The 25,588-nt window shown below is 53.2% G+C and overlaps 1 protein-coding gene across 4 annotated transcripts in view; it reads left to right on the forward strand.

Moving 5' to 3' along the window:
- MAST3 (microtubule associated serine/threonine kinase 3) overlaps positions 1–25,588 on the forward strand; it is a 78,308-nt gene that overhangs the window by 24,960 nt on the left and 27,760 nt on the right. For 3 of the 4 annotated variants that reach the window (XM_027853100.1, XM_027853102.1, XM_027853101.1), the window contains 17 exons: positions 766–854; positions 1,100–1,172; positions 1,710–1,730; positions 3,525–3,603; positions 4,271–4,431; positions 4,724–4,799; positions 6,260–6,469; positions 7,626–7,727; positions 9,228–9,360; positions 12,220–12,287; positions 15,110–15,195; positions 15,957–16,165; positions 17,198–17,336; positions 18,731–18,863; positions 20,828–20,993; positions 21,861–21,962; positions 22,967–23,089. In XM_027853100.1, coding sequence (XP_027708901.1) covers positions 766–854; positions 1,100–1,172; positions 1,710–1,730; positions 3,525–3,603; positions 4,271–4,431; positions 4,724–4,799; positions 6,260–6,469; positions 7,626–7,727; positions 9,228–9,360; positions 12,220–12,287; positions 15,110–15,195; positions 15,957–16,165; positions 17,198–17,336; positions 18,731–18,863; positions 20,828–20,993; positions 21,861–21,962; positions 22,967–23,089 — 1,970 coding nt within the window. Of the gene's footprint in view, positions 1–765; positions 855–1,099; positions 1,173–1,709; positions 1,731–3,524; positions 3,604–4,270; positions 4,432–4,675; positions 4,800–6,259; positions 6,470–7,625; positions 7,728–9,227; positions 9,361–12,219; positions 12,288–15,109; positions 15,196–15,956; positions 16,166–17,197; positions 17,337–18,730; positions 18,864–20,827; positions 20,994–21,860; positions 21,963–22,966; positions 23,090–25,588 lie in introns of those variants that run through there. The other variant, XM_027853103.1, reaches the window with a different exon arrangement.

Raw genomic sequence — 25,588 nt, forward strand, 5'->3', positions numbered from 1 at the left:
GGGAGGGCCCTTAGGACACGGGATGTCAGGGCTGGGAGGGCCCTTAGAACCCAGAATGTCAGAGCTGGGAGGGCCCATAGAACATGGAATGTTCTAAGCAAGTGAGGATTCTTTGAATTGACTGTTTTGGTTTTTTGTATTTGTGTCACCAACATTTAGCACCGTGCCCGGGACATAGTAAGCATTTAACGATGGCTTGTTGATTGCTTGGTCAGCTTTAGTCCAGACATGGGTAACTGGAGAGTGTTGACTGTGGCAGACGTGGGGGGGGCATATGATGGACATCTTCAGGTATTTGAGGGGGTTTCCTGTGGCTGTGGGCTTCATGGGCTTCACACTGTTCTGCTTGGGCTCAGGGAGCAGAGACAGGAGCCACTTTGGGGAGCCGGATTCAGGCGAGAGATCAGGGAGAAGCACCCAGCTGTGAGAAGGACCCCCCAGTGGAATGGTGGGATGCCTTAGTAGGTAGTGGCAGTGTCTGTCTAGGCACAGGCTGGCCTCTGGGGCTCCTCTTAATTCGTGGGGCCTTTGATGCTATCCTTAGCACCTGGATTATCAGAACTAGAAAGGCTCTTTGAACCTGGGGCCCAAAGAAAGTTAGAAGTGGCCAAATAGACCGTCTCACTCAGGCATCTGTGCCCGGGCGTGGCATCCTGGCCCTAGTACATAAGGATATGGGGTCCTGCAGTCCGGCCAGGGGTTGTCGAGGCCAACCGATCCTGTCACTGGCCGCTGACTTTCTCCTGCTCTCCTCCTCCCTTGCAGCTGCCGCAGTGGCAACAGGAAAAGCCTGGTGGTGGGGACGCCCTCGCCCACCCTCTCTCGACCTCTGTCCCCGCTCTCCGTGCCCACGGGTGAGTAGGAGTGGTTCTGGAGTGTGAGCTGGAAGGGGCATTGGAACATGAGATGTCAGGCTCAGAACAAAAAACACAGGACCCCCCCAAGCCATCCTCACCCTCTCGTCCCCATCTTGGGGGGTCTCAAGGCCAAGTGGATACCATGAGCATTAGGCAGAAGACATGCCCTCGATGTGTGGGGAGGGATTGGTGTCAGAGCTCCCTGACTCAGTTTCTCTTCCCCCTCTGACTCCTCTCTGTAGCCGGCAGCAGCCCCTTGGACAGTCCCCGGAACTTCTCGGCCAGCACAGCTGTGAACTTCCCCTTTGCACGAAGGTGAGTCTCCCTGCTCTGGTGATGAGGCCCAGCAGAGGGTGGGAGGAAAATGCCATCTTTGGGAGGGGAGGGGGCTTTCTTCACACTCGGGAGCCATCTAGTCCCAACCCACCCATTTTACAGAAGAGAAAACTGAGACCCTGGCGGTGAAATGATTTGTCCAGGGTCACACAGGGAGTTGAAGAGCTGAAGCTGTCCTGCCTCCCTGTCTGGAGCTTTTCTCAGAATACTTCCACCAAATCACCTTCCTCCTGCTCCTTGGGAGCACCCTGGGTCCACACCCAGAGCCGGTGAATCCGCCACTGTTCCCCAGACCCAACTGTAGGTGATGTCGATGTTGAAGGTTTTTCCCACAGCCCCGAGTGCAGATAATTGAGAGGTGGCTGTGCTTGCCTGTCTCGGGGAGGCTGCCAGTTTTGATGCCCCAAACCTTAAACCCTGTCTTTCTTCCTCTATCTCTCCCTGTCCCTGACTCTGTACTCTCTTTTCGTCTGTCCTTCCCCCTCCTTGGCTGATAAACCACCAATCTTCATGCAGTCACGGCCCCCGGACTGACAGGTAATTTTTTCCGGGAATTTGGCACAGGCAGTTTCCTTTGGTGGAGCGGAAGAGGGGTGGGGGATGGCACATGTGTACGGGAACGGCTGGGAACAGGAGATGACTTTTAACGGTGGGGGATGGGGGTGCTGTGGGAGTCACATCTCCAGCATGAAGGGAGTCAGCTGACCCGCCCCCCCCTGAGATCTGAGAGCTGCTTCCAGAACCCTAGAATGTCAGATCCCCTAAGAAATCCCCACGGGGAAGTCTTCCATGAGTCTGTTAGAAGTGTCCTCACCTCTTAGCGCCTCAGAAGAGGCTTCTCAGAGCTGATCATGGGGGGAGGATGAGGGGTGGGGGGGCAGGGGGAGGGGGCTGGGGGACTGGAGCCTCCTGGGCCTGGCTGCTGCTGCCAGGGAGCTGGCTTCTGGGCTCACTGGGGAGCTGAGACCGCCAGCAGCCAGGAAGCAGTCGCACGGCCAAGTGAGACAGATTGGGTTTCGCCGCTGAGGTGCGTGTGGTCTTGGCATTAAGTTCCACAAGCTCCAGGAAGAGAAGAGATCATCAGCGGCAGCAATCTGGGTGAACCTGCTGGAGGAAGTGGGCTGCCATCTGCTCACCAGGCTTGCAGATCTCCTCCAGTTGGGACTGGCCTGGCAGCAGAATGATCCCATTTGGTCCTTCCTGGCTTTTTGTCTCACTTTCCTCCCTCTGCATTTTCCCCTCTCTTTCATCTGCCTATTCCTCAGACCCTCTGGGGTGGGTGGCATTCCCAGAGCTTACAGGGGTCTCACCAGTCCTTTCAGGAAGCCAGCCAGCCCATAAGAGCACAGGGACATGACTGTGATTTTAATCATTAGATTCTTGGATTCCTCCAGTGGACTCAGGATCCCAGGGCTGGGCGGGACCTCAGGGGGCCTCTAGCCAGACCCAGACCTGTATGGTCATCATCCCTTCTGCAGCCCCAACAGGCAATCTGTCCCCAGAACCGGCTCAGATGCTCCCAGGGATGGAGACCTCACCCCTTCCCGAGGCAGCCAGGTCCACTTGTATAGAGCTGTCCTGGTTGAGACGGGTTTTCTTTATCCCGATCTGGAGGGAGCTGAAGTCTGCCTCTCTGGTACCCTTTCCAAGCAGAACCACGCTCATCCCTCTTCCCCTCAACATGCCTTGAAAACACCTATACTGTTGTCCCTTCTCCTCTCCCCCGACTTTGAGCCTTTTCATTTCTCTTTTTTTTCCAAATTTAGTTTTAATTTATTTATTTTTAGTTTTCAACATTCACTTCCACAAGATTTTGAGTTCCAAATTTTTTCCCCTTCTCCTCCCTTCCACCACCTCAAGACAGCATGCATTCTGAATATTCCTTCCCCTAATATCCCCTCCTTTCTACCCCCCCTTCTCTTATCTCCTTCCCCTTCTATTTTCCTGTAGGGCAGGATAGATTTCTATACCCCATTGCCTGTATATCTTATTTCCCAGTTGAGCCTTTTCATTTCTCACCCTCATTTCCTTCAGCTGATCCTGCTATGGTTGGGTTTCCAGGCTCCTCACTGTCCCTCCCGGTCACCCTCCTAGATGGGCTCTAGGTTTTCAGTGTGTCCAAGGAGAAACTGAATGACCACTTGTCCTGGATTTTGTAAAGGGGATTTTGCTTAGGTATGGGTTGGATAAGAAGTCCTCTGAGATCTCTTCCAGTTGTGTGCCTCGGTTCCCCAACTGGACACAGAGCACTCAGTGGGGTCTGAACACACCCCTCCTTCACCGCTGCCCCAGCCCAGCTGCCAGCCTTCCACGAGTTGTTTCTTCTTCCAGGGCTGATGGCCGGAGATGGTCACTTGCTTCTCTCCCTTCCTCTGGCTATGGGACCAACACGCCCAGCTCTACTGTTTCGGTAAGGCCCTCTGGATTCCCTGGCTGGGGGGTGGGAGGGAGCATCAGGAAACCCCCAACACCTCTGCTCCCTTCTCCGAATTTGAGCTGTCTCTCTGTAGACTTTATGAAGCATCTCATTTCCCTGTCTGGCATCTTCTGTGACCCACACATCCACTTGCTGAGGCTGGCCTGTCAGGGACACGAGAAGTGAAAACATCTTAGCCACAGCCACGTAGCAGACAAGTGGTGGAGCCAGAAATGGTTGGACGGATGTGGGCACTGAGGCCCATTCATCGTATGTTAATTGATCTGTCATTTGCTCAGGGCAGGTGAAGACCCAACTTCAACAATTATTAAGCACCTACTATATACTGGGGGAAATGAACTCTCCCTGCCCTCCAGAAGCTTCCATTCTACCGAGGGAGGAAACAGCACATAGACAGACAGCTAGGGCCCAGACCCTGCCTTCACAGGGCTTATAGTCCAGTGGAGTCTAGTTGGAGTAAGATTTGTTAGGAAGTGATTTGCTTAATGGGTTCATGACAGCGGGAGCCTGGAAGGGAAGTTTCCCCCAACTGTGCCATCGCCACCAGGCCCTGTCTGACCTCAAGGTTGGGCTCCTGGCCCCAGGGCCCGGTGGCAGGTGAGCCTGAGGCCCACAGCTTTTCTCTCTCCTCCCGCTCAAGTCCTCCTCATCCTCCCGAGAACGGTTGCACCAGCTACCATACCAGCCAACGCCAGATGAGCTCCACTTTCTTTCCAAGCACTTTCGCAGCTCGGAGAGCATTGTGGATGAGGATGGGGGCCGCCGCTCACCCTGCATGCGGCCTCGCTCCCGCAGCCTCAGGTAACGGGTTCTGGGGCCGCTGTCATTCGGTGTCTTGAGCCCTCCCCGAGCTGTGGCCGCAGGGCCTCGTCTGTGTCTCAGCTGCCCAGAGATCTGAGCCCTGGTGGGGCAGGACTTTAGTTTCTTCATGGACCAGTGAAATTTACTGTGAGCCCAAATCCTGGGGTAGATATAGGGTGGGGAGGGACCATTGGTGGGAGGCAGCAGTCTTCTGCCCAGCCCCTCATTGCTTGACCTCATTTAGATCAAGAGAGACCTAGTGCATGAGCTGGTGTTATTGCCCCTCTTCTAGCCCCGGGCGAACCTCAGGAGCCTTTGACAGTGACATTGTCATGATGAATCATGTCTACAAGGAGCGATTCCCCAAGGTTAGACTCGCCGGTGGGAGAGGGCTGCTTGCCAGGTGAATCCTGGGTGGACGTGGGGGAGGTGGCTGATGTTCTGCCTGGCCCCTGAGAGCAGAACAAGGAGCAGAGTGTGGGGGAGACAGAGGCAGAGAGTGCAGCTTGATATTACGGGAAAACTTCCTAATGATTGTAATCATCCAGAAGTGGAACCAGCAACTTTGAAAGGCAGTGAGCGTCTCACTGACAATCTCCGAGGAGAAGCTGGAGGACTCCTTGTCTGGGATGTTGTCGGGGAGATACTTGCTCAGGAATGAGGGGGGTGACATGTCCTTCATAGACACTTCTGGATCTGATGTTCTGTGGTTCATGGAACATTCCCTTCCTACCCTGGGTCATGGGGTAAAGCCAGGACTGCAGGTGGTTATAACAGCGCTTGGGGCAAATTCAGTTAAGGAGTGGAGGCATGGTTATCCTGGGAGCTGGGAGGCACCCTGTCCCCCAGACTGTGGTCTCCATGAGGGTTGGGAGGAAGGTAGGCCCTAGGTGGAGAAGCCAGAGGAAGGTGGCGGGCCACAAGGTATGGGAATGGAAATTAGAATGGAATGGAAGGCGCCCCCCCCACCCCCCCAGTATCAGCACCCTGGGGCAGACCCCCATTTGTCCCACATTGGTTATGGCTCTGCAGTGAGTCTCTGTGCCTTAATGAGCTGGAGGAGGCAGTACCATTAGGATCCTTTTCTATGATCACTACAGGAGTTCAAACATCCTGTTTTCTCTAATGGTATTTCACATGTACGTTACTGTGTGTAATGGGGTTTCTTAGCCTTTTTTTATGTCATAGACTCCTTGTCAGAATCATGTTGATAAAGGCATAAAATATATTACATAGGTTTACAAAGGAAACTAATACTTTTGAAATCCAGCTATCAAAATGTTTTTTTAAAAAATACTGTTCCTAGCCCCCTTGGGGGTCTATGGGCCCTGGGTTAAGAAGCCTGTTCCACATGCACCATGCCCTTTGTCCCTCACAACGCCCCAGTGAGGTAGGAAGTGTGAGTGTTGACATTCCCGTTTTAGAGAATGTGAGAGGAGGAAGCTGAAAGGCACTCCATCTAATGTACATTTATTACGTATTGTGCATTATACGTCCTCAGTGCTGAGGGCAATACAAAATTGAATAAGACAGCATCTCCCTGTCTGCTGTGGAACGGAAGAGCTTAACACACACAGGGGGAGAGGAAATGATTTGCCAAAGTTTACACGGATTGTCAATGACGAAGTTGGTAGATGTGATCTCTAGGACCATTGAGCCCAGCCCCTTTATTTTACAAAGAGGAAACTGAGGCCCAGCAGGGAAGTTGCTTTGCCCAGGTAACCCGGCAGAGATGAGGCAGAACCAGGGCTCCCCTGTAAAGCCTACCGTCTACCCCCTTCTTCCTGCGGCCTACGTCCCCCTTCCTCATCCTCCGCTCCCCGCCCAGGCCACTGCCCAGATGGAGGAGCGCCTGCAGGACATCATCACCACCTTCTCTCCCTCCAACACCCTGGCCCTGGCTGACGGCGTCCTGAGCTTCATTCACCACCAGATAGTGGAGCTGGCTCGGGACTGCTTGGCGAAGGCTCGGGAGGACCTGGTCACCTCCCGCTACTTCTTGGAGCTTCAGGAAAAGTTAGAGAAGATGCTGCAGGATGTGAGTGTCTCTCTTCTTTCCCCCTGCTTCCTTCTTCTTCTTCCTTTTTCTCCTCTTCTCCCTTCTTTCCCTTCCTCTTTCCTCCTTCCCCTCCTTCCCTTTTCTCCTCTTCTACATTCTTTCCTTTCCTCTTTCCCTCTTCCTTCTCTTTTCTTCTCTTTTCTCCCCTCCCTTTCCCCTTCCACCTTCCTTTCCTCTTTCTCCTTCCCTCTTCCCCTTCTACCCTTCTCTTTTACCCCTCTTTCTCTTTCTCCTCTCTCTCCCCTCCTTCCTTCCTCCTTTCTCTTTTTCCTCTTCCTCCTTGCTTCTTTTCTCCTGCCCTCCCTTCTCTTCCCTCATTCCCATTCTCTTTTCTTCCTTCTCTGAAAGATCCGGGTCAGGGGAAATGGGCAGGAAAATAGATCCCCGAGAACCTGTCAGAAAAGCCAGCTAGGGGCTGGAGGGAGGTAGGGAATCATCCTTCTATAGAGCAACAATCCCATTTATAGCATGTTTTCTTCAGAACAGCCTTAAGAGATCATCTCCATTTTAGAAATGAAGAAACTTGCAACCCCGAGGGAGGCGAAAGAACATTTTCATGGCTAAAGAACTATGGATCAGGGTTGAGACGAGCCTCAGTCTCCCAGCTTCTAAGCTAAGGGCTTTCCCCCTTCTGCCACACTGTTCCTCCTCAACCGCTACTGGGCAGACCTCGAGCTTTCCATAGCTCCCTAGCAGAGGAGAAGAAAGTAGGTCTGGGGACCTAGTCACTCCAGTGAATATGGTGGCCCCCAGCCTCCTCAGCCCCAAGAGACAATCAAGAAGTCTAACAAGAAGAGATCTGGTGACAGCGCGGGTGGGGAAGCCATCAGTGGATCCAAGAGACCCAGGTCCTGGCTAGGGAAGCCCTGTGTCCTCTCCCAAGTCAGCAAGTGTTGTTATGGGTATCTGCACATATGTATATATTTACATGTGTGTCTATACACGTACGTCCATCCTTTACAGATCTGTTGTGAAGCTTTAGTGTACAGACAGCTACAGGGAAAGCTTGTTAGTCTCTGGTCCAGGTTTGTTGTCCGTGGCCTCCTGGTGCCGTGGAGGGCAAAATGGCTTGTTTGGAGGTAGACACCTTCCCAGTTGGTGATGCTGTTTTCTCCTCTTCTGCGTGACCCCACAGGCCCATGAACGCTCAGAGAGCCAGGAGGTCACCTTCATTGGCCAGCTTGTTCGAAAGCTCTTAATTGTCATCTCACGCCCGGCTCGTCTCTTGGAATGCCTGGTGAGCATGCACTGCCCAGCTTGGATGGGGACGAAGGGAGAGGCCTCTCATTGAGCTGAGCCTTATCAGGCTGCTCAACACTAATGATTTGAAGAGAAGGCTCTCCCATTGGAGCTTCTGTCCCATGACAGCCTGGTGTGGGAGGAATTGTCACCTGCAGATTACATATAAGCTCACGTTGGTAGGTGGGATATCACACATGTTGGACAATAGAATCAGGATGTAAAAAGGCTAGACCAATTTAAGAGTATGAATTTAATAGGTCTCAATGTAAAGTTCTGTACTTGAGTTCCAATCGTCACTAACCCAAATATAAGATATGGGAGGCAAGGCTAGGCAATCAGAGAATCGAGGGGAGGGGGCGTTAGTGGACTTGAAGTTATGTGAAGCACAATAAGATGGTGCTTATTGTTATATGGCAGCCAGAAGGCTATATTTAGAGCCATGATGCCCAGAGCAAGGGAAGTGATAGGCCCTCTGTCTTCTGTCCTGGTCATACCTCATCTAGAAGTCTGGATGGGCCCTTGGGGACTGTTGTAGAAGGGATTCTTGTGCATATATGGGTTGGATTAGGTGATATCTCAGGTCCCCTTTTGATTCTGGAATGGCTGATGCCCCCGGTGTGTCTGGCCTTGTGGTTGGGACAATAGGAGGAGACAGTCCACAAGCATTTATTAAACGCCTCCCGTGTGTCGTGCACTGTGCTGACTGCTGGAAGAGGTGAACCTTCTTACAGTGATGGGACCATGGGCAAGTTCTCAGCATCCCCAGGCTTTACCTCTTTGTGCCTCAGTTTCCTTATCTGTAAAATGAGGGGATTAGAGTATATGACCTTTTAAGACCCCATCTGGTTCTAAGTTTATGATCCTGTGGCCTGGTCCCCGTCTGCCTTCTGGAGCCCAGCTCACCCACAAAGCGTGTCTGATTTGTTGGCCAGCAGACATTATAGACCATCAGGGCTGGAGGAGGGCAGTTTCCCTGTGGCCGAGGTGATTCAGGAGGTCTTCTTGGAGAAGGCGGTACGGGAGCTGGCCTTAAAGGGTGGGAGAAAGGGTTTGGTTCAACAGAGTGGGTGAGGTAGGAACAAGCATGGCGCCTGGCTGGTTGGATGGAGATGGGAGAAGCCTCTCAGCCGCAGCACCATTCGCTCCCGTTGGGTATGTTGTCGGCGTAGGCTGGTGACTTCCCTGGAGTGGGGACTTTTCCTACCCCCTGCATGCATTGGCAGCTCCTCTCCAATAAGTAATCTCAGAGAATTGCTGGGGTGGCGGGTTGAGCAGTCTGCCTATGGTCACACAGCCTGTACGTGTCAGAGGAAGGACCCTGCCTGGGTCCTTCCCCTGGGCTAGAGGCGAGAACCTTCAGATCTGTGCATTATAGAGTACGATGTGCCTAGCTCCGTGCTCATCCCTCCCCGTCCGGCACTGGCCCACTGAGCTTACGCAGTGGTGCTGGAGGTTGAGGCCCCATTCCATCTGTCCTTCCCACCCTGCTTGCCAGGAATTTGATCCTGAAGAGTTCTACCACCTGCTGGAAGCGGCAGAAGGGCATGCCCGAGCGGGTCAAGGCATCAAGACAGACATTCCTCGATACATCATTGGTCAGCTGGGCCTCACCAAGGACCCTCTGGAGGGTAAGTGGAGGGAAACTGAGTCAGCCCTTGCTGAAATCCTGAATGTGCTAAAGTTGGGAGCTAAAAGACTTGGTTCTAGTCTTGGCTTTGCTACTTGTTTGCCTTATGTAAGTCATTTTTCTCTGGTCCTCAGTTTCCCCGTTTGTAAAATGAACAGGTTAAACTCTAGGAATTACTAGTTCCTACTAACTGTGATGTTCTGTAGTCTGTGTCCTAAGAGTCCTCCCAACTCTGACATTCTGGGTTCTAAGGGCCCTCCAAGCTCTGACATTCTGGGTTCTAAGGGTCTCCTCCCGTGTAGACAGTTTTTTCAATAAATTTCTAGGGGGCAACTAGGTGGCGCAGTAGATAGAGCGCAGGCTTTGGAGTCAGGAGGACCTGAGTTCAAATCCAACCTCAGATGCATGATACTCACTAGCTGTGTGACCCTGGGCAAGTCATTTAACCTCTATTGCCTCGCCAAAAAGCAAAAAAAAAAAAATTCTCAGGTAAGAGAGGGACAGAGGTGGAAGAGTCAGGGAAGGGCTTTCTTAGGAGTGTATTTGTAGGCAAAGAGTCGAGAGGCTGTAGAAAGGGAGAGACTGAAGAACCAGAGAGAAGCGAATGCCCACTGGGACATTGTCTTGAAAGAGATGGGAAGAAGGAAGTTGGGATGCAAGGGCCGGTTCTGATGACCGGGAGGCTGTCTCTTCTCTGGTCAGAGGGCAGGTTCAGAGTTCCGTGGGGGTAAGAAGGTTTAGGCATAGAGGATGGAGATTGAGGAAGCTGCCCCCAGGACTGACAGCTTCCGTCCTAGGGAAGCAGGAAATGAATCATCTGCCATAAATGTGGTGAGAGAAGGAAGGATTCTCAGCAGTCAGGATGGGAAACAGGCTAAGGCAGGGGTGGGAAGCCTGTGGCTTCACGGCCACATGTGGCCCTCCCGGTCCTCAAGTGTTTGGATTCAGTCCAGGAGCCCTCCCCCTATCCCAGCCAACTGAATTGGGTTCAGTCACAGGGCCGCACTTGAGGACCGAGAGGGCCATGCATGGCCTCGAGGCTGCTGGTTCGCCACTCCTGGGCTAAGGAGCCAAGAAGGACACCGTAGATGGCTGCTTCAGCATTAGGGTATAGTGCTGGGTTTGGAGTCGGGAAGATCTGAGTTCAGATCCTGACTCAGATGTCGCTGGAGCTGCTCACAGGCTCGGGTCTTCTCTGTGAAATGGAGACGGTGATTGCCCTGGGCCTACCTCCCAGGTTGTTCTGAGACCCAAGCAAGCTGAGCTATGCGTAGCTCTTTGCATCATTTAAAGTGCTATATAATGAATTGTTTCTGTTATTTTTTCAAAAATCCTTTTTGGGGTAAGGACCTTCTACACATGGCTGACAGGCTGCAGGGGAGGCTACAAAGGCAGCTGGTTGAGCCAGCTTCGGCCCTTGGAGTCTGCAGCTCCCCAAATGCGTTGCTGTTTTTCAAGGAAGCTCAGTCCTTGGAAACTGACAGGTGATGGGGGGCGGGAGGAGGAGGGGGAAGAAGCTTCCTGGGTGTATGCCAAGAACCCTGTGCTAAGCAGATGTGGTATGGAGGCGGCTGACTGCTGGGTGCTAGGATACTTGGCTGTTTGGCGTCCTTCCCGAGAGCAGAAGATTTGGGTGATTTAATCCTGAGACTTCTAGGCCTCATGCCACTGAGGACCTACCAGCCAGTTAAGCTGAAGCTGTCTGGAGGGTAATCAGAATCTGGAAAGTCAGGGCTAGGAGGGCCCTTAGAACCCAGGGCGTCAGAGCCGGGAGGGCCCTTAGAACCCAGGGCGTCAGAGCCGGGAGGGCCCTTGGAACCCGGGGCGTCAGAGCCGGGAGGGCCCTTGGAGCCCGGGGCGTCAGGGGCGGGAGGGCCCTTGGAGCACAGGGAGGGCCCTCGGAGCGCAGGGAGGGCCCTCAGAACCCAGGGCGTCAGAGGCGGGAGGGCCCTCGGAACCCGGGGCGTCAGAGGCGGGAGGGCCCTCGGAACCCGGGGCGTCAGAGGCGGGAGGGCCCTCGGAACCCGGGGTGTCAGAGGCTGGAGGGCCCTCGGAACCCGGGGAGTCAGAGGCGGGAGGGCCCTTGGAACCCGGGGCATCAGGGCCGAGAAGGATCTTACAGACTATCTGTTCTAAATCCTTTATTTTGTAGACACAGGACTGTGGAGGGGAAGTTGATAGGCCTGCCTTGGAGTGGTAGGGCTCTCTTTCTACTGAAGTTTTTACACAAAGGGTTATAGGATTTTGAGCTGAAAGGGACCTCAAAGGTCCCCTAGGTCAGTGGTGTCAAACTCAGATAGAAAGGGATCCCTGCTGGCTGCCTATTGACTTAGAAAAGCACAGATTCACATTAGCTATGTTGTACTGTATTTTATTTATTTTGGTAAACATTTCCCAGTTCCATTGTAATCCGGCTCAGGCAGTACTGGAGAATTTTGTGGGCTACTTGTCTCCCATTTAGTCCGGCCCTATCACTTGACATCCAGGGAGGGAGGTCTCAGCTTACCCAGAGTGACATAGATAGTAAGTGAGGCCATCTCTCCTGAAGCCGGCCAGCTTTGTGGAAGAGGCTTCCTTGATCGGGTCTTAGGTGGATGGGATCCTTCCCTTCCCTTCCCACCAGGTCCCAGACTACTTTAGGGTGCTGTGATTCCTGCCTGGCCTAGGGAGGCACTGAGTGAGGGGTAGAGCTGGGACTAGCATATGAGGGCAGCTGCCCCCTTGGGCTCTTCCCAGGCCTGAGCCAACGTTCCCCTGAGCACCCCTGTCTCAGACCGGACCTCCTTCCTTCGTGTGCTGGCTTGGGCTCCTGAGGCCCCAGGCTAACCCTCGCCCTCTCGCCCTGTCTTTGCCTCTCCAGAGATGGTGCAGCTGGATTCTCCGGATGCCGGCTCCTCGACTGCACCTGAGGCCGGAGACCCACCGGAGGTGAGTGTACCAGGCTCTGGGTTCGAGAGCTATTCCTCCCTGGTGGTGAGGCCCAGTAACAAGGGAGAATTGGAGATGGGGGAATGGTGAATGAGTGAGGGATTGGTGAGACATATGTTGTGTCTGGGCATCACCCGTGGCTACTGGCCACTGGTTGGAGGAAGCATCCTGGTGTAAGGGCTGAGGGGCTGGGCTTGGAGTCAGAAACATCTGACATCTCAGCTTGCCGTAGATAGACTTGCTAGCTGTGTGACCCTGGCCAAGGCACTTACCTCTTCTCAGCCTCAGTTCTTCTTCCATAAAGTGGGGATAATAATCGTCCTTACCTCCTAGGTGCAAATGAGGTAATAGATGTAAAGTACTTTGCCAGCCTAGAGTGGCCTTGTCACTGTGAGTGGTCATCATTGTGGTGGAATCTCCCTAGCAGAGGCAGCCGGTGGACAGCAGGGGACTCTCCAGAGATTGCAAAAAGGGGTATTGCCTCTGTGTAAATTATGACCTTTGCCCTGGCACCTGCTTCCTATGGAGGGAGCTCAGTCCTTGTCTAAGCCTCAGTGGGGCCGGGGCCAGGACTCCCCTGGTGTGGTGTGGGGGTAGGGGTGGGCAGCTGGCTGGTTGTAACAGAGGATCACAGTTCCCAGAAAGCCCAGGCTCTGACTGCTTACACTGAGGGGAGAAGTGCCCCATCTTGGGGGAGTGGCTCTTGCTGGAGAATCCAGGAAGGTGGGAGATTGTATGAAATGTGACTTTCCGTGAAAGACTTCAGGAAAAAATGCTGCTTGATTTGTAGCTTTTCAGCTGGGGAAGTGCCAGAGGGGAGGTTCTGGAATCCTAGAGCAAGGACCTGAACAGAAATGAATGGATGGATGGATGGATGGGTGGGTGGGTGGATGGATGGATGAAGGCCCTCTTCTCTTCTCCTTTGCTGATCTCATCAGCTCCCAGGGATTCAATTATTTCTATGCTTATCATACTCACATCTATTTTTCCAGCCCTTTCCTTCCTACAGACGTAATAGGTCCTTAATAAACATCTGACTGAAAAGCATTTATTAAACACTTACTATCAACTAAGTACCGGGTATACAAATAAAAATGGTTGCTGCCTTTAAGGAGTTGATATTCTAATGGAAGAAGACAATACAATAGTGGCGTGGTGGTGGGAAGGGTTGTTTTGGTTTGGAAAGTTACAGGGATGATGAGTGGAGTGGAGGGGAGTTGATTGAGACACTCTTTCCAGGAACAATGGTTCCTTTGTTGCTTTGATTTGATTACTTTGATTTCCCGGAAGGGGTGAGAGGGTGGGGGACAGCCAGGCATGGAGAAGTCTAGGAAGTGGAAGTGAAACATGGCTGCAGTCTAGGGTCCAGATGGAATGGGCAGTGAGGCAACCTCCAGTGGGCCTTGGGGGACATTCCTGCCACGGAGAGGCTTGGAGTATGGGCCAGGCGTCATGGCAGCTAGAGAGGCGTGGGGAGTGAAGGGAAGGAATCCCTTTTCATGGAAGCCCTCACAGAGCAGTTGTGTGGCCTCTGCTTGTATCCTTGAAAGGGCTGGCAGATGTATTTACCCAGCTTTTGTTAGTAATAGGTGAAAGATCGTGCAAAACCGGAGAAGTGTCACAAAATTGGAGAAGCGTAAATGTGGTCCTATTTTTTTGTTTTTTTTTTTAAAGGAAGAGAACGGTCTGTACACTGTAGGTCAGTGAGCTTGACATAAATTCTGGGAAAACTCTAGAATGGATTGTTAAAGAGATGGTTGGTGAAAATCTAGAAAGGGAAGCAGCAATCTCAGAGAAGCAGCATGGTGGCTTCATCCCAAACAGGGCGTGTCTCACTAACCTGGCTTGCTCTCGTGACAGGATTACTAGGAGACGGATGAAATGCCTCAGGGGTTTGTTTGCCTAGATTTCAGTCACGCATTGGCTAAAGTATTTTACGCTCTTCTCGTGGAGAAGATGGAAGGATGTGGACTAGATTGTGATACAAGTAGTTGGATGGGTAATCGGATAATCAGATGATGGATAATCAGAACTTGCTGGATGGCCAGATTCAGCCTCCACATGGGGAGGGATCCGTGCTTGGCGTGCTTATCAGATTTGCAGATAATGAAAAGCTGGAAGGGACAACTAACACATTGGATGATAGGATCCGAGGGGGATCCTTTTGGGTATTGGTTGGTCTGGAATGGCCGCTGAGGTCCCAACTCAAGCTCTTTGACTGCATGACCTTCAGTCACAGGGAACTCGTTACCTCGTAAGGCAGCTTGCTTTCCTTTTCCTTTTCCTGATCTACTTCTTAGAAAATTCCTCCTTAAGTCTGCCTCCCTTTGAGCCCCCAGTATTCCCCGCCCAGGTCATCTATAGGATTTATTGGAACTTTGAAGGCACCTTAGAGATCAGCCGGTCCCATCCTGTCACTTTGCCAGTGAAACAGTTTGCCCAAAGACATTGAGGTTGTGATAGCAGTGACTCAGGTTTGGAACCCCCAAGTCATAAGACCCCCAAATCTAGAGCTGGAAGGGGAGTGAAATGACTGCCCCAAGGTCACGTGGGGGCAGAGCTGAGAGTTGAACTCTGGTCCTCTGATTCTAAAGTTTGTTGGTCTTTTCCCTGAACCAGCTCTGCTCTTCGAGGCAACGTTTTGGACCTTTGAGGAAGGCACAGGATGGCCTCCCTCCCCTTCCACCTCCTGAGGGTTCCTGAGTCCAGGGCGGAGGATTTGGGGGGCTCTCAGGCAGAGGGTGCCTTTCCCCATGTTGCCCCTGGGTGTGGCAGGCACTGGAGGCTAGGAGTCCTAACCAAGTTCTGTCTGGTCTTTTCAGAACCGATCTCTCCCCGTCCCCTCCCGGAGGAAACCCTGCGAGAGTGACTTTGAGACCATCAAGCTGATCAGCAATGGGGCATATGGGTGAGTGGGAGATAGCCTGTGGACACCAATGTCCTTGGCCCTAGAGCTGACAAGTAACTGAATTTATTGGGCTTCTCCTCCTGGGTGGGCCAGAGGGTCTACTGAGGCAAGATGCTGTGGGTTTTATCAGCAGAATGTGAAATGTCAGAGCTGGGAGGGACCTTAGAACACTGAATTTCAGAGCTGAGGGAGACCTTAGAACACAGGATGTCAGAGCTGGGAAGGCCCTTAGAACAGAGAATGACAGGACAGGGAAGGCCCTTAGAACACAGGATGTCAGAGGTGGAAGGGCCCTTAGAACACAGAATGTCAGAGGTGGAAGGGCCCTTAGAACACAGAATGTCAGAGCTAGGAGGGACCTTAGAACACTGAATGTCAGAGCTGAGAGAGACCTTGGAATGCAGGATGTCAGAGCTGGGAGGGCCCTTAGAACAGAGAATGTCAGGACAGGGAAGGCCCTTAGAACACAGGATGTCAGAGGTGGAAGGGCCCTTAGAACACTGAATGTCAGAGCTGGGAGAGACCTTAGAACTCAGGATGTCAGAGGTGGAAGGACCTTTAGAACATGGAATGTCAGAGCTGGGAGGGTCCTGGGGGGGACCTTAAAACACATAATGTTAGAAACCATCGGGCCCTATGAACATAGAACATAGAATGTCACAGTTGGAAAGACCCCTTAGAGTATAGACTGTCAGAGCTGGGAGAGATCTTAGAACGCAGATCATTAGCCGTCATTTTGTTCACCTCTTTTCCCCCACTAGGGCTGTGTACCTGGTCAGGCACCGGGAGACCCGCCAGCGCTTCGCTATCAAAAAGATCAACAAGCAGAACTTAGTGCTCCGGAACCAGATCCAGCAAGTGTTTGTGGAGCGGGACATCCTCACCTTTGCCGAGAACCCCTTTGTCGTCAGCATGTTCTGCTCCTTTGAGACCCGCAGGCACCTCTGCATGGTCATGGAGTATGTGGAAGGTCAGTACTGCGCAGCTGGAGATGCTGCAGGAGCACGTAACCTGGGGGTCAAGCCTCAAAGGTTCCCTTCCCAAGTCCGCTCCAGACTTTCTGTGTAACTAGGTGAATCTCTGGGCCTCAGTTTTCCCATCTGTGATATTAAGGGGTTAGACTGGGTAGTCTCTAAGTGCCCCTCCTAGCTCCAACATTTTGTGTTTTAAGACTCCTTCCAGCTCTGACCTTCCATATTCTAAGGACCTTCCCAGGTCTGACATTTTATCTCAGGGCCCTCCCAGTTGTGACACTGTGTTTTAAAGGTCCTCCCACCTCTGACAATCTGGGTTCTAAGGGCCCTCCTGGCTCTGATGATCTGTGTTCTAAGGGCCTTCCCAGCTCTGACATTCTATGTCCCAAGGGCTCTCCCAGTTCTGATATTCTGTGTTCTATGGGCCCTCCCAGCTCTGACATCCTGGGTTCTAAGGGCCCTTCCAGCTCTGACATTCTGGGTTCTAAGGACCCTCCCAGCTCTGACATCCTGGGTTCTAAGGGCCCTCCCAGCTCTGACATCTTGGGTTCTAAGGGCCCTCCCAGCTCTGACATTCTATGTCCCAAGGGCTCTCCCAGCTAAGGGTCCTCCCAGCTCAGACACCCTGTGTTCTAAGGGCCCTCCCAGCTCTGCCATCCTGTGTTTCAAGCCCCTCAGATGACAGACAGCTCTGCCAAAGGCTTTAGCAGAACAGTCCAAGGGTGGTGAGCTCCCTGTTTCCCTCCCTTGGCTCTGGCTCCTGAGAAGGCTGCAGTGGTCCTGGCTTCCTGCCTCCCTCAGTCACTCTCTGTGGCCAGGTCATTGCTCAGGCCATCCTTCAGCTCATTCACTCATTTGTCAGACCTTTCCTGAGTGAAGCCTGTGGACGGTGCTGAGATGAGGCCATGGAGAGCTTTACTCGTCCTGTTCTCCAGGGTCTGGTTGTCTTGTGGGTTCTTCCCCCTTTTCCCCTTCCCTGTGGAGGCTGGGTCATGCCTCACCCTGCCCTGGTGCCCGTCTTTCTGCAGGTGGGGACTGCGCCACGCTGCTGAAGAATATGGGTCCCCTCCCCGTGGACATGGCCCGGATGTACTTCGCAGAGACTGTCCTGGCTTTGGAGTATCTGCACAACTATGGCATTGTGCACCGGGACCTTAAGCCAGACAAGTAAGAGGAGGCAGAGCCTGGGAGGGAAAGCACTGGAGAGCCAACATTCATTGGTGGGCGAACCCCCACCTGGGACAGGGCCTGAGGATGGGGCGCTCTGCCTGGATCCGAAGTCCCCAGAGTGAGAGAGAGCAACCCTCAGGCTCCTCCGGTCCGACCCCTCGCTTTACAGATGAGGAAACTGAGGTCCACCATAGGGTCACACAGAGAGGAAGAGCAGAATTAGAATCCAAATCCAGGTTCTCAGGCTCCAGCTCCGGTTCACTTTATACTCCTCTGTTTGGGGAGAAGTTTCCTCCTTTGAATCTTTATCATCCTTCGTGGGGGAGCCCAGCTTAGCCCTTCGCTCATCCTGGACCCAGCTCTTAACGTTGACTTGAGGTGTGACCCTGGGTGACTCACTTCCTCTCTAGCCTGTTGAGGTCCCCCTCCGCCCCAGACAGTCCTGGGGCTCTGGGGCCCCAGGTTTTGTGTTTCGTCTCTGCCCCTGCCTCGCTGTTCAGTTCTGAGCCTGTCCCAACCTCCCCCCGCCCAAACTTGCTTCCTCCTCTAGAATGCCGGAGTCTGGGTCTGGATCTGAAGGACCTTTCTTCTTCCCTCTGAATTCCTGGGCTCTCTCTTCCCACTGGATGACTGTGCAGAGGAAGGAGCTCTTGGTGCTCGGCTGCATGTGACGTTTCTCTAATTGTCCACCAGCCCTGGGTTGCACCACCTAAGAGTCTCCATCCTTCCCTGCACTTCTCCTCATCCTTACGCCCCACCTGCTTCTTTCAGGGGCTTGGCGCACATTACAAGGTCTAAATCACACCCGGCAGGGCAGCCAGGGAGGAAGAACACCCTTGCCCAGAGGAATTGAGAAATGGGTGTTCTCGGGCACCTGGGTGCAGTTTCATTTCTGTGGTTGGCCCCGGGGGTCACTAAGAGCTTCCCACCAGAGAAAACAGAAGGGGAAGTAGAGGAGGCCAGCTGTGGTTCTCGGGCCTCCCAGCCCAGAGCGCACCTCCCCAGGCGTGGCTTCAGAGGTGGCTGCTGAATCCTGGGAAGGGGGTTTTATCCTTCACCTTCTTGGGTGAGGTTACACAGGGTCAGCGTCCACTTCTTCGCTCTTCGGTCAGAGACACTGTGGGTGGAAGGTTGGTGGGGAGGCCCGAGCTCCTTCCCAGCTCTGGGTGCAGGTGCCTGGGTTCCTTGTGTTCCAAGGTCTTCATTCTCTGTGCCATCCCCAAAGATAGAACTAGAGGAACAGTGGCCCAGGGGCAGGAGAGCTCTGTTATGTCCTGCTTGGAGCCTTGGGTCCCAGCTTCCCTGGCTCTTTGAGGCCTTGTGTGGCCCCCGACGCTGTCCTTCCTGGCTGAGCCTCTGTGACAGCTGCGCCCCCGTCTGCTCTGTTACAGCCTCTTAATCACGTCCTTGGGCCACATCAAGCTGACCGACTTTGGGCTGTCCAAGATAGGGCTGATGAGCATGACCACAAATCTGTATGAGGGCCACATTGAGAAGGACGCCCGCGAATTTGTGGACAAGCAAGTGAGTGTCTCCTGTTCCCTGTGAGGTTTCGAGAGGAAGGGGCTTAGGATTCCAGGAGGGGGTGGAGTGGGGGTGACCAGCTAGGGCGGGAAGTGAGGCAGACACTTCTTTTCCAAACTTCAAGGCCTAGCTCAGGTGCCCACACCCCGTGAGAAGCTTCTTTCCTGTCCACTGCCCAGCCTGATCCTGTCCAAGCCAGCAAGGGTTTATTAAGCGCCTACTGTGTACGGGACACTTTGCTAGGCACATAAACAAAAAACGGCTTATATCCTGCTGGAGGAATGCCAGACGCATGCACTCAAGTCTAGACAATCTAAGGATTTGTTCTGTAAAATTTGGATTCAGTCAAAAGGCCACACTTAAGGATCTAGAAGGCCAGATGTGGCCTGAAGACCGCAGGTTCCCCACCCTGGGGCCAGATCACAAAAAGGGCCAAGAGGAATGTAGAGCACATTCAGGCTGGGAAGGCAGGTAAGGGCCAGATGGTGACGGCTTTAGGCCCTGAACACGGGGGTTGGGAGTAGATCCTACGGGCAGGAGGGAGCTGCTGAAGGCCACTGATGGAACGTGTGGGGAGAAGAAGAGGGAGGTTTTCCAGTCCGAGTGCCTGGAAAATTGGTGGTGCCATTGGCAGAGAAGTTTGGTGGAGCAGTGGGCATAGCGGGGAAGCCGAGCCAGGATCATATCCTTCAGGGGGCTGCTCACTCATGTACACAGTGCCAGAACTGGGCATGGAACAGGTAGGAAGCCCTCTGCCCCCACTGGCCTGGCCAACCACTCGCTGGTCAGATGAGCTAATAATGATCGCTCTGACAGAGAACTGGATGTCGCCTTAGATACTGCCTAGTCCGGGGCCCTCGTCTTTTCAGGTGAGGAAACTGAGGCAGCAAGTGGCCAGAGCTGGAATTCACGTTCAGGTCCTGCTTGATCGATCAGTTGATTGATTGATCTCCAAGGAGGTTACGTGGTTTGCTAAAAGGGTTAACCTGCCCGAGGATCTGGGGTTTGCAACCTGGCTCTCTCACTGATTCCCTGGGCGTGTGTATCTGTGCCTGTGTGTCTCAGTGTCTGTCTGTATCTGTGTGTCTGTTTGTCTGTCTATCTGTGTGTGTGTCTGTGTGTCTGTTTGTCTCTGTGTGTGTGTGTCTCTGTCTCTGTGTCTGTATCTGTGTGTGTGTCTCTGTCTATATTTGTGTGTCTGGGTGTCTGTGCGTCTCTGTGTGTATGTCTCTGTATTTGTGTGTCTCTGTATCTGTGTGTGTCTCTGTGTCTGTGTATCTGTGTATGTCTGTGTGTATCTGTCTGTCTGTCTATCTGTGTGTGTATGTCTGTGTGTCTGTTTGTCTCTGTGTCTGTGTGTCTCTGTCTGTATCTGTGTGTGTGTGTCTCTGTCTATATTTGTGTGTCTGTGCGTCTTTGTGTGTGTGTCTCTGTATCTGTGTATGAGTGTGTGTATGTCTGTATCTGTGTCTGTGTGTTCTCATCTGTAGAAGGAAATAAATATTGCTTGAGGTTTCTTCTAGCTCTTAATTCTACAACTGGCCAGGAGTGTGCTTTGAGTTAGCCGTTTTTTCCCAGCTTCCCCGCCCTTGTCATCCAGCAGAACGCACCTGGGCCTGTCTCCTGCGGGACCACAGAATCCCTCTGTCTACAGAAGGCATCTCCTAGTGCCTTCCCTTCTGAAGCTATCTTCCTTCTACTCTCTGTATCTAGTATGTGCCTATCACATACGTGTTATTTTCACCCTTAGACTGGGAGGTCCTTGAGGGCAGGGACCAGCTTTTGCCTTTCTTTCTGTCCCCATTGCTTAGTGAAGTGCCCGGCACATAGTAAGTGCTTAATAAGTGCCTGCTAGCTGATTGAACGGCCAAGCGGGAGTATCCGGCCTTGGTCCCTGTGGGTCTCTTGCCACCGAGCCTGCCTGCTGAAGACCAGGCCTCACCTGTGCATCTCTCCTTCCCCAGGTCTGCGGGACCCCCGAGTACATCGCACCTGAAGTGATCTTCCGACAAGGCTACGGGAAGCCAGTGGACTGGTGGGCCATGGGCGTCATCCTCTATGAATTTCTCGTGGGCTGCGTCCCGTTCTTCGGCGACACCCCCGAGGAGCTCTTTGGCCAGGTCATCAGCGGTATGTCTCCCTCTGGGGCTTGGGGCTCAGCCGGGGCTTCCCTGTCAGCCCCCTGAAGGTACATGTGAGAGGCTGTCTGGAGCTATGCAGAGAGCATGGGCCTGGACTTGGGGGGGGCAGTCAGGAGACCTAGGTCTGAGTCATCCTTCTCCCACTGAGTCACCGTGGTGTTCTGACCAGTCTGGCCCCAGGTTCCAGCTGGATAGCCAGGGACAAGGGAGCCTTCCCACTTAAAAACATTTTTTTTCAATTAACAGATTTATTTTCTCCCCCTCCAAGTGGAAAAAAAAGAAAGAAAATCAAAACCCCTATAACAAATATGCGTAGTTAGACAACAAATTACCACATTGGCCATGTCCAAAAGCATATGGCTCATTCTGCAGCCTTGGTCCCCCCACCCATCAGGAGGTGGGCATCCTGTTTGTCATGGGTCAGTGGAAAGAACCCTGGATTTGGGGTCACAGGAACCCAGGTTCCCAACTCAGCCTCTGATGCTGCTTCTCTGTGGGTTACTGGGCAAGGCCCTCTCTAGGCATCAGTGTTCTCATCTGTAAATTGGGTACCTCTGGTGTCCTTTCCAGCTCTAGAACATAATCCATGTGGAAGGGCTGGGGGAGCTATTCCAGGCCTCCTCCCAAGCTGCTCTCTTGGTTTATTCAGAGACCTCCCCACAAAAAAGAGAGAACTTAGCATTGATGGGGTGGGGGAGGGGACCAGTCTGGGACCTCGTGGCTGTGCAGAACACAGCCCATCGGGTCCTCCGGCCCCCGGCTGCGCAGGGTTCTTCTGCTCTTGGACAAGGCTTGGGGACCAGAGGCTCCCTCAGCCGTCGCCACCCCTGCTGTGAGCTGACCCTTCCTTGTTTAGATGACATCATCTGGCCAGATGGAGACGAGGCGCTGCCCACGGATGCTCAGGACCTGATCACAAAGCTGCTGAGGCAGAGTCCCCTGGACCGATTAGGCACTGGTACGTAGCCTGGGTGTGGATCCCTGCTGCTCCCCTCCCCCAACAGCCAGGGTCCCCCGGGGCCACTGGTCTAGCAGTCTGGGCCCCGCCACCAATCCCAGTCATGTTTTCCTGCCGGGCGGGCTGGGATTGAGTTCTGTTTTCCTTCTCACTGAGCGTCCACCCCTAGAGTGCCCTTTATCTCTGTGTGTCCTCCCTGAGGGCTGCCCCCTGCTGAGTTGACTCAGTCTGACCGACTGGTTTTCTCAGATCCTTTTATTTTAAATATTTTTTTTATTTCATTAAATATTTCTCAACTCCATTTAAAAATATTTTAACATTCAGTTTTTAAAATGTTGTTCCAAATTCTCTCCTTCCCACCCACTCTTCCCCCAGCCCTTGAGAAGGCAAGCCGTATGATCTCAATTATTCACATGAAGTCAGATCCCTGCTTACTTAACTTGAAGCCTCCTAATGTGCTCTGCTGGAAACATTAGCCAGCTGGCCCCTCAGTCTCCTCATCTCAACGAGCATTTGTTAGTCCCTGCTGTGTGGCAGGTGCAGACATACAGAGCAAAGAACTAGAGGATTCCTGCCCTCAAGGAGCTTATATTCTCCCTTTGTGCCTTGGTTCTCCCAATATTTCATACCACTGCTCCATCCTGCCTTCCTGACACTGGTCCACCTTGACCTGCCCCTTTCTTCCTGGCCCTGGCCTCCTCCCACTCCACTGTTCTGCTTCATTCCCCTTACCTCCAAGTGGTTTATATAAACACAGAAACCAGTAGCTGGTGGTTGTTTAAAAAAAAAAAAAATTTAAACCTAGAGGTTATGTGCCCAGAAAATCTCACTCCAAAAATCTTTCTAAAAAGTGGTAGCGGCCCACCTGAGCTACAGAGAACGAGGCTAGAAGGGCTCGTGGAGGCAGGGGCCTGGGGGGCAGGAAGGCAGGACTAGAAGCTTGGGGGGGGGCCCCTAGGAGCAGCCCAGTCGGCTCAGGCACAGCCCAACGGCTGCCCCTGCAGGTGGTGCCTACGAGGTAAAGCAGCACCCCTTCTTCCACAACCTCGACTGGACGGGTCTCCTGCGGCAAAAGGCAGAATTCATCCCACAGCTGGAGGCGGAAGATGATACCAGCTACTTTGACAGTGAGTGGGAAGCAGTTCCCTGGAGGTGTGGGGGAGGGTGTGTGCTCCCCTACTCTGGGAATCCAGTACTGTCTGTGTTAGTCAGAAGGCTGAAACAGGTAGGCTCTGAGGGCTCTCCCAGCTCTGACGTTGTGTTCGGGACCCTCCCAGCTCTGTCGTTCCGTGTTCTGAGAGCCCTCTCATCTCTGACATTCTGGATTCTAAGGGCCCTCCCAGCTCTGACCTTCTGTGTTCTAAGGGCCCTCCTGGCTCTGACATGCTGTGTTCCAGGACCCTCCCAGCTGTCATTCCATGTTCTGAGAGCCCTCTCATCTCTGACATTCTGGATTCTAAGGGCCCTCCTGGCTCAAACACTCTATGCCTGCGAGTCTGCTGCAGCAGATGGTAACATCTGTCCAGGGTCCTGAAGCCTCCTACAGTGGGAGGGCTGGGGGTCCCTGGGTCTTTTGCCCCAGGGGCCTGGTAAGCCCTGGCCCAGTTCCCTGTGTTGGCTCTTGACGATCCTCAGCCTTGCCAGTCCAGGCTGTTTGGATTGCTGGATCTAGGCAGGGTAGAAAGCTGTCCCCTGTGGCCAGGGCTGGGAAGCAGTTGCTGACCCTGGCCTTGGAGAGGAAGTGAGAACGGGAGAGGAGTGAACTGTCTGTGAAGAGACTGAGAGGAGGAAGCCTGGCACTCTCCACTTTGGGAGGGGCAGGAAATGTTGTTAACCCCAGCCTGGGGTCCATCCCAAACCGCCGGTTCCCATGGTAACAGACTGATACCTCTGTGTCTCTGAGTTCTCCCCTCCCTGGGGTGGTAAATACAGATCTGCAGGCTGGAGCCAGGAGTCTACCCAAGGCCTCTGAGAGCCGCTTTCTCTTCTCATTCATCCTGAGACCCTGGGAAAGGGCCTCCCCATCTCTGAGTCCCAGTTTCCCCATTTTCAGAGAGTGCTAAAGATTCCTGCCTTCAAGAGTTTGAAGAGCTATCCTATAGAAGAGGTCAGTCAGTCAGTCAGCAAGCATTTATGAAGCACCTATTGTGTGCTAAACACTTGAGAAAGAAAGAAGAACAGAGGAAAAATTGGCGTTAGACTTGTCCTTTCAGTCCCAGAGGAGAGAATTTGGACAAGTGGATGGAAATTACCAAAGACACAAATCCCACATCCTTGTAAACACCAGCTTCCTAGCCTTAGGAGCTGTGCAGAAGTGGGCTGGGCTGCCTCTGGAGGGAGGGAGCTCTCTGTCACGGCTTCCACCGGAGGACCACTTCTCAAACACGAGATTCCCGTTCAGGTCCACGTGGCCTCCAAGGCCCCTTGTCCCTCTGAGATCCTGTGAGGCGGGGATGGGGATCCATATTAAAGATGAAATCCTGCAGCCCAAGACTAAGTTCTGGGGGCAGCTGGAGGGCTTTGGGCCTCCACCCCATGGTGCCCCTCCCTCCCGCAGCAGTTCCAAGAACCCCGGCTCTTCTGGCTGTAACACATCCTCCTGGCCCGGGGACAAGGGAGCTAGGCGTTGTCTCTGGGCGTCAGAGCTGCTGATGTCCCCAGCACTTCCAAGAAGGGAGCTACGTGTCAGGACTGCCTCTGCAGGGCTTGGGGGCTTGCTCGGACGATGCCCCGAGGCAGGATTTCCTGGAGCTGATAGAGTTGCACATGACTGACCTGTTGCCCCAGACTTTTCGGGTCCTCGTTTCATGTTTCAGGGGTGCCAGGGCCAAGGCCGCCGTCCCTGCTGGTGTTCATCATCCACAGGATGAGTCCTGTTGTGTGTGACCTCAGAGGAGGCAGCAAGTCCTAGCTTGGCTCACTGTAAGGAAAAATCTCCCTACTGCTCACAGCTCTCTCAGCCCTCTCCGGGCCATCCTCCCCACAGCTGGTGAACTGACGTTCCTCAAGGTCAGGTGTGGCGAGGTCACTCCCCTTGTCCTTACCCCATTCCCTCCCCACAGCTGATCAGGAAACTGAACTGGCTTACTGTCATCTCCCTGGTCAGATTCAGAGTCCTCCTGCGTTGAAATTCTTACGTCACCTCTGCCTGTAAGCTATCTTGCCAGCACCAGCTCTGTGCTCCGGCCAATACCTGTTTGATCTGGCTGGTACTCATGTCAGGTCCTATCCCCCATGCCTGGATTTCACGTCTGAGATGTTCTCCATCCTTGCCTCCACCTTGCAGCTCACATATCTTTCCTCCTTTTGAGAGGCCTTTCCTGACGCCCATGGCTGTCCGCATTCTCCTCCCCCTTCCTGCACAGTTATCTTATGTCCACTTTGCGTTGTAGTTGTGGTTTTGTCCTTCATTCTCGAAGAGGACCATGATGTCAGGGAGATGATGACATGACTTGCGATTGACTTTGATTTGCATAAGGAAGGGCTGACTTTGTGTACACATAATACACACATGCACACACATATCCTTACAGTCACAAGTCGTATTTATTTCTATGTCTATATGATATTACATCTTCTCTGCAACCCCCACCTGTGGTAGAATGGAAGCTTCCAGAGGGCAGGGA

This window comes from Vombatus ursinus, unplaced genomic scaffold, assembly GCF_900497805.2.
Source record: "Vombatus ursinus unplaced genomic scaffold, bare-nosed wombat genome assembly UNPS02009918.1, whole genome shotgun sequence".
NCBI lineage: Eukaryota > Metazoa > Chordata > Mammalia > Diprotodontia > Vombatidae > Vombatus > Vombatus ursinus.